General features: G+C 45.4%; 1 protein-coding gene across 1 annotated transcript; it reads right to left on the bottom strand.

Moving 5' to 3' along the window:
• Positions 1 to 4,461: 4,461 nt before the first annotated feature.
• LOC124030524 (leucine-rich repeat-containing protein 20-like) lies at positions 4,462 to 6,976 on the bottom strand (the record flags this gene model as incomplete). Its single annotated transcript, XM_046341830.1, has 3 exons — positions 4,462 to 5,125; positions 5,644 to 5,811; positions 6,823 to 6,976. Coding segments are annotated over 3 exons (462 nt in total), but the record flags the coding sequence as incomplete, so codon positions are not given.
• Between the last annotated feature and the right edge of the window lie 1,756 nt (positions 6,977 to 8,732).

The raw sequence follows: 8,732 nt of genomic DNA, 5'->3' as shown, positions 1-8,732 counted from the left end.
TGTAGATGCCTATACTGTAGCATGAGAGACATACTGTAGATGCCTATACTGTAGCATGTGAGCCATACTGTAGATGCCTATACTGTAGCATGTGAGCCATACTGTAGATGCCTATACTGTAGCATGTGAGCCATACTGTAGATGCCTACACTGTAGATCCCTATACTGTAGCATGAGAGACATACTGTAGTGTGTACATGTCAAGCTGTGTAGCTATCACCACTAAGCTAGTTCATTACGTACCGAGCTAGACGCAACTACAGTCTAATGTCTTTAGCTCCATATATATATATATACCAAACTATACAGTGATGTATTGAAAGAGCTGGTCACTCACTGAAGAACACCCTGTAGTCCAGTGTGTTGGGCTTGCCCTTCTCCTCGATGGTGAAGCTCATGTCTACTGCCCTATTTTGTTCAGTCTGCTTCTTGGTACTGCTGCTAGTGGGCGTACTTCCTGTACTGCCTGTAGGAGTAGACAATGGGAAGCCCATCGCCTCGTCATGCAGGTTAACTAGTAGGTTAAGACCGTAGGTTGGAGTGTGAAGGAGAGTGTGAGCAGGAGGCATGTGCTCCTCTTATGGCCATGGCAACGCAGGGGTTGGTGACGTCAGGCTTGATCTGTGTGTCTGTGCGGGTGTGTGTGTGTGTGTGTGTGTGTCTGTGTGTCAACAGAAGGGGGGGGGCAAGTCTATAAGGCTCTGTGTTAGTCGGTGAACAAGGAAGTACCTTCAATGTTACAATAACTGCACAGTTAAATATAGCACAGTACGCGGGTGAATTTAGACTTTGAGAAAGCTATAATTGGTCCTTGGTAGCCTAACCTAATCTCTCTGCTGTAGAGTCCTACCACTTCTTTGTAAGTCCCTGATCCCTACTGCTGTATAAGACAACTAGATCAGAGGCTAGTCTAAATACAACACATTACTGTCCTTGCTTGGTATGTGCTTTGATGCCCAGTTGTAACGGCCGTTGTTGGTGGAAGGAGAGGAGGACCAAAATGCAGCATGGTAAGTGTCCATATTGATAATTTATTATCATAAGAACACTAAACAAAATAACAACGGAGAATGAACGAAACAAAACAGTCCTGTCTGGTGTAGACACAACACAGAAAACAATCACACACAACTCAAAATTGAAACCAGGCTACCTAAGTATGGTTCTCAGTCAGGGACAACCAGGCTGCCTAACTATGGTTCTCAGTCAGGGACAACCAGGCTGCCTAACTATGGTTCTCAGTCAGGGACAATCAGGCTACCTAAGTATGGTTCTCAGTCAGGGACAACCAGGCTGCCTATGTATGGTTCTCAATCAGGGACAACCAGGCTACCTAAGTATGGTTCTCAATCAGGGACAACCAGGCTACCTAAGTATGGTTCCCAATCAGGGACAACCATGCTGCCTAAGTAGGGTTCTCGATCAGGGACAAATAGGCTGCCTAAGTATGGTTCTCAATCAGGGACAAACAGGCTACCTAAGTAGGGTTCTCGATCAGGAACAAACAGGCTACCTAAGTATGGTTCTCAATCAGGGACAACCAGGCCACCTAAGTATGGCCCCGATCAGGGACAACCAGGCTACCTAAGTATGGTTCTCGATCAGGGACAACCAGGCTACCTAAGTATGGTTCTCAGTCAGGGACAACCAGGCTGCCTAAGGATGGTTCTCGATCAGGGACAAACAGGTTACCTAAGCATGGTTCTCGATCAGGGACAACGATTGACAGCTGCCTCTGATTGAGAACCATACCAGGCCAAACACAGAAATCCCAAAACATAGAAAAAGGAACATAGACAACCCACCCAACTCACGCCCTGACCATACTAAAACAAAGACATAACAAAAGAACTAAGGTCAGAACGTGACACCAGTTCCCTCCATAATGTAGTAGATATACAACATAACAGAGTCAGCTGGCCGACATGTCAGGGCTTTTTGAGTCCCTCTTCATTCCAACTGAAACAGATGGAGCTGACTGGTGGTTAGAGTTCGACCAATTAAGACCATGCTTAAGCCTTATGTCCATGGCATGACCTTTCACCAGCTGAGTAGGTCCCAAATGGCACCCTATTCCCTAAATAGTGCACTGCTTTTGACCAGAGACCCTATTCCCTATTCCCTGAAAACAGATAATAACCTGGTATTCATGCTCTGAAAACAGATAATAACCTGGTATTCATGCTCTGAAAACAGATAATAACCTGGTATTCATGCTCTGAAAACAGATAATAACCTGGTATTCATGCTCTGAAAACAGATAACCTGGTATTCATGCTCTGAAAACAGATAACCTGGTATTCATGCTCTGAAAACAGATAATAACCTGGTATTCATGCTCTGAAAACAGATAATAACCTGGTATTCATGCTCTGAAAACAGATAACTTAGTCTTCATGCACATAATTTGTTATGCAGTTATCTACCTATCTGGTGGGCTTTCTGGTCTCCACTCCTTACCTTGAATTTGGCCTTGGTTCATCATCCCTCTTATGAATGTCTCCAACTTAAAAATAAATCCATTTACATTTCCACACAACGGGTCGTGTAACAATCAACCAAACTATATAGACTACATTTAGCAAGCAAATTAATCCAAGGAGCTGATCAAATACAAATTTGGAATAAAAATATTTATTCTTTGTTTTCTAAATGAGTAAAGTCAGTCCATTCGCATGTGAAGCTACAAAGTGGGTGACGCCAGTGAACTCAGACTGATTGATTTAGTTGTCCTCTACACAAGGAGGGACAGCATCTCTCCAATTAGGATTTATTTAGTTGTCCTCTACACAAGGAGGGACAGTATCTCTCCAATTAGGATTGATTTAGTTGTCCTCTACACAAGGAGGGACAGCATCTCTCCAATTAGGATTGATTTAGTTGTCCTCTCCACAAGGAGGGACAGCATCTCTCCAATTAGGATTGATCATATCTCTAATTATGATGATTGAAGATACAGTGCCTTGCGAAAGTATTCGGCCCCTTGAACTTTGCGACCTTTTGCCACATTTCAGGCTTCAAACATAAAGATATAAAACTGTATTTTTTTGTGAAGAATCAACAAGTGGGACACAATCATGAAGTGGAACGACATTTATTGGATATTCAAACTTTTAACAAATCAAAAACTGAAAAATTGGGCGTGCAAAATTATTCAGCCCCCTTAAGTTAATACTTTGTAGCACCACCTTTTGCTGCGATTACAGCTGTAAGTCGCTTGGGGTATGTCTCTATCAGTTTTGCACATCGAGAGACTGACATTTTTCCCATTCCTCCTTGCAAAACAGTTCGAGGCTCAGTGAGGTTGGATGGAAGAGCATTTGTGAACAGCAGTTTCAGTTCTTTCCACAGATTCATTGGATTCAGGTCTGGACTTTGACTTGGCCATTCTAACACCTGGATATGTTTATTTTTGAACCATTCCATTGTAGATTTTGCTTTATGTTTTGCATCATTGTCTTGTTGGAAGACAAATCTCCGTCCCAGTCTCAGGTCTTTTGCAGACTCCATCAGGTTTTCTTCCAGAATGGTCCTGTATTTGGCTCCATCCATCTTCCCATCAATTTTAACCATCTTCCCTGACCCTGTTGAAGAAAAGCAGGCCCAAACCATGATGCTGCCACCACCATGTTTGACAGTGGGGATGGTGTGTTCAGGGTGATGAGCTGTGTTGCTTTTACGCCAAACATAACGTTTTGCATTGTTGGCAAAAAGTTCAATTTTGGTTTCATCTGACCAGAGCACCTTCTTCCACATGTTTGGTGTGTCTCCCAGGTGGCTTGTGGCAAACTTTAAACAACACTTTTTATGGATATCTTTAAGAAATGGCTTTCTTCTTGCCACTCTTCCATAAAGGCCAGATTTGTGCAATATATGACTGATTGTTGTCCTATGGACAGAGTCTCCCACCTCAGCTGTAGATCTCTGCAGTTCATCCAGAGTGATCATGGGCCTCTTGGCTGCATCTCTGATCAGTCTTCTCCTTGTATGAGCTGAAGGTTTAGGGGGAGGGACTGACCAGGTCTTGAGTAGATTTGCAGTGGTCTGATACTCCTTCCATTTCAATATTATCGCTTGCACAGTGCTCCTTGGGATGTTTAAAGCTTGGGAATCTTCTTGTATCCAAATCCGGCTTTAAACTTCTTCATAACAGTATCTCGGACCTGCCTGGTGTGTTCCTTGTTCTTCATGATGCTCTCTCGCTTTGGACCTCTGAGACTATCACATTGCAGGTGAATTTATACGGAGACTTACACACAGGTGGATTGTATTTATCATTATTAGTCATTTAGGTCAACATTGGATCATTCAGAGATCCTCACTGAACCTTCTGGAGAGAGTTTGCTGCACTGAAAGTAAAGGGGCTGAATAATTTTGCACGCCCAATTTTTCAGTTTTTGATTTGTTAAAAAGTTTGAAATATCCAATAAATGTCGTTCCACTTCATGATTGTGTCCCACTTGTTGTTGATTCGTCAAAAAAAATACAGTTTTATATCTTTATGTTTGAAGCCTGAAATGTGGCAAAAGGTCGCAAAGTTCAAGGGGGCCGAATACTTTCGCAAGGAACTGTACATAAAAAAAAAGACGTAGCATTTAATTGCCATTCCTTTGATGATGAAAACACTGAGGCCCATTGTTAATAAGGACTATGTACTAGGTGTAGCTCTTGGTGCACTCTGGAAAGGCTACCGCAAAAGTGTAAACAGCAACATCTAGTCATCTCTGAACTGAGCCCCACTCAAATGGACTTTCAGTACTGGCAGCAACTACAGAAGGCTCACGACTTCTGGTCTGGAGAGGCCTCAAGTTTGATAGTTCCATTACAGCAAACATGATGGGGGAAAAAATGTTATGAAATAGAGGCCAAACAATTGATTCTCTGAATCTCTAATTGTACTATTGAAAAAAGTCTGAAGGCACAGCATGCAATCCTCATTGTCTCTAGGTGTGGATAAACTGTCCATCTTAGAAGAAGACAAGGTCTTAGTTGTCTGTTGTAGTTTGAATTTCAAAGGTTTGAGGAAATTGTTGAATGGCAGTTAACAAGTTGTTGTCCAAAGGATTTGACTTCAGGTTGACACACTTCAGAGCTGGCATGGCCTGCAACTTTTCCATGGGGACGTCTGTGGGAGACATGAGGAGAAGACACTTTTTTTTCAGACATTTGAGAAAGAGCCAATGAATGTTCACAAGAGACTAAAAGCGTCATTATGTTCTGATTCTCACACTTCTCCCAGTTCCTGATTCTCCACACTTCTCCCACTTCTCCCACTTGCTCACTTTCTCTCACGGATTAAACAATGGTATTAACTTCCTCCAGCCGATTCTAACACCAATCCAACAGTATTAACGTCCTCCAGTCAATTCTAACACCAATCTAATGGTATTAACTTCCTCCAGTCAATTCTAACACCAATCTAATGGTATTAACTTCCTCCATCCAATTCTAACACCAATCTAATGGTATTAACTTCCTCCAGTCAATTCTAACACCAACCTAATGGTATTAACTTCCTCCATCCAATTCTAACACCAATCTAATGGTATTAACTTCCTCCATCCAATTGTAACACTAATCTAATGCATTTAAATCCTCGGAAGAAGGGTAGAGAATGGGAACTCAGCACTGACTCCATCTTACCAGTGATGTCATTCCCTTCCAGGTTGATTCTTTCCAGAGACTGGATCTGCGTCAGTCTCTCGGGGAAGACAGACAACTTGTTGTTGGCCAAGTTGATGCTGGTCAGATGTTCCAGCTCCCCAACTACATCTGGCAGTTTAGTGATCACATTGCCGTGCAAGTCCAGTTCTGAAAATATATTGGAAATTATAGCTAAATCACCAGCTAACATACCTGAATATTCCTCGCAGATTCAACACATTCAGTCAAATATTGGGTGTATTAGGCTAACCTGGTCCCAGATCTGTTTGTGCTCTTGCCTACTCCATTCTGTCATTGCCAAGCCAATGACAATTCCTTAAGGTGCTGGCAAGTGAACAGAAACAGACTGGCCCCGGGCTACTGTTAGGCTGCTAGGCTGGCCCCGGGCTACTGTTAGGCCGCTAGGCTGGCCGCTAGGCTGGCCCCGGGCTACCGTTAGGCCGCTAGGCTGGCCCCGGGCTACCGTTAGGCCGCTAGGCTGGCCCCGGGCTACCGTTAGGCCGCTAGGCTGGCCCCGGGCTACCGTTAGGCCGCTAGGCTGGCCCCGGGCTACCGTTAGGCCGCTAGGCTGGCCCCGGGCTACCGTTAGGCCGCTAGGCTGGCCCCGGGCTACCGTTAGGCCGCTAGGCTGGCCCCGGGCTACCGTTAAGAGGGCCGCTAGGCTGGCCCTGTTAGGGCTACCGGAGCTACTGTTAGGCCGCTAGGCTGGCCCCGTTAGGCTGCTAGGTGGCCCCGGGCCTACGCTAGGCTGGCCCCAGGCTACCGTTAGGCCGCTAGGCTGGCCCCAGGCTACCGTTAGGCCGCTAGGCTGGCCCCAGGCTACTGTTAGGCCGCTAGGCTGGCCCCAGGCTACTGTTAGGCCGCTAGGCTGGCCCCAGGCTACTGTTAGGCCGCTAGGCTGGCCCCAGGCTACTGTTAGGCTGCTAGGCTGGCCCCAGGCTACTGTTAGGCTGCTAGGCTGGCCCCAGGCTACTGTTAGGCTGCTAGGCTGGCCCCAGGCTACTGTTAGGCTGCTATATAAAGATGCGTGCTACCATAAAGATAAAGGCTTTAAAGCTATCAATCTAATAACTTGTGATAGTGTTATATAAAAGGCCCCTCCACTAAAACATGTTAAGTTAGGGGGTGTGGGGAGGGAGAGTACGCATGCATAGCTACCTCTCAATTGAGTGAAGGTTTTGAAAAATTTGCTAGTAACTCCCTTCATCTCATTGTCAATAGCGTGGACGATGTGTATCTTCTCTGCAACGCTGTTGAGGACCCTGAATACACCGTCTGGGAAACTGATCAGTTTGCAGTTTGACAGATCTAAAGAAATAAAGGATAACAATTAGGAATGGCCATGGTTGCATCCCAAATGGCACCTATTCCATATTTAGTGCACTACTTTTGACCAGGGCCCATAGGGCTCTGTTCAAAAAAGTAGTGTGTACTATATATGAGAAAGCATGGCTTAGAGCCGGAGAAGATTAGTGTTATATTGAAAGAGGTTATTTCAAAATAAACTTTACAGTCTGTCACGATCGTCATAGTGAGGAGACCAAAGCACAGCGTGATGTGAATACATACTTTAAGTAAGACGAAAGACCACGAAAACAAACTTACAAAAAGAACGTGACCGCTTCCAACACTGAGCGCTACCAACACTGAGCGCTATCAACACTGAGCGCTACCAACACTGAGCGCTACCAACACTGAGCGCTACCAACACTGAGCGCTATCAACACTGAGCGCTACCAACACTGAGCGCTACCAACACTGAGCGCGCTATCAACACTGAGCGCTACCAACACTGAGCGCTACCAACACTGGGCGCTACCAACACTGAGCGCTATCAACACTGAGCGCTATCAACACTGAGCGCTATCAACACTGGCGCTATCAACACTGGCGCTATCAACACTGAGCGCTACCAACACTGAGCGCTACCAACACTGAGCGCTATCAACACTGAGCGCTACCAACACTGAGCGCTATCAACACTGAGCGCTACCAACACTGAGCGCTACCAACACTGAGCGCTATCAACACTGAGCGCTACCAACACTGAGCGCTACCAACACTGAGCGCTACCAACACTGAGCGCTATCAACACTGAGCGCTACCAACACTGAGCGCTATCAACATGCAACATCACATAGAAAATAACCCACAAAATAACCCAAGGAATATGGCTGCCTAAATATGGTTCCCAATCAGAGACAACGATAAACAGCTTCCTCTAATTGAGAACCACTCTAGGCAACCATAGACATATAAAACACCTAGACTAGTCAACCCCATAAACATACAAAAACCCCTAGACAATACAAAAACACACATACTACCCTCGTCACACCCTGACCTAACAAAATATATGAAGAAAACAAAGAATACTCAGGTCAGGCGCGACACAGTCATACCTTGCTCAAATCTAACGCCACTGCAACCCTCTGGTTCTTATGTCAAATATGCAATTAAGTTCACAAGAACTAGTCAGGCTGAAGGACAACATAATGTCATCCTGGAAGGAGAGAGCTTTTGGTAACACATTACTGCCATCTGCTGGCCGAAAGTAGTAAGACTCAACAACCTGGATATACTTGTAGATCAGGGATCATGAACTACATTCAACTGCAGACTGATTTCTCCCTGGAGTGGATGGTCGGTTGGGCGGGGGCGGAACATGATTACAAATCATTTGTAGACTGCAAATTGACTGCAAGAAGCCTAAACAGATATAATTTTTGACTAGGGTAGCCTAGTGGTTAGAGTGTAGGGACGGCAGGTGGCCTAGTGGTTAGAGTGTAGGGACGGCAGGTAGCCTAGTGGTTAGAGTGTAGGGACGGCAGGTAACCTAGTGGTTAGAGTGTAGGGACGGCAGGGTAGCCTAGTGGTTAGAGTGTAGGGACGGCAGGTAGCCTAGTGGTTAGAGTGTAGGGACGGCAGGTAGCCTAGTGGTTGGGAGTGTAAGGGACGGCAGGTAGCCTAGTGGTTAGAGTGTAGGGACGGCAGGTAGCCTAGTGGTTAGAGTGTAGGGATGGCAGGTAGCCTAGTGGTTAGAGTGTAGGGACGGCAGGTAGCCTAGT

The sequence above is a fragment of the Oncorhynchus gorbuscha genome, unplaced genomic scaffold, assembly GCF_021184085.1.
Source record: "Oncorhynchus gorbuscha isolate QuinsamMale2020 ecotype Even-year unplaced genomic scaffold, OgorEven_v1.0 Un_scaffold_12331, whole genome shotgun sequence".
Taxonomy (NCBI): domain Eukaryota; kingdom Metazoa; phylum Chordata; class Actinopteri; order Salmoniformes; family Salmonidae; genus Oncorhynchus; species Oncorhynchus gorbuscha.
This window is presented reverse-complemented; position numbering and strand designations above follow the sequence as displayed.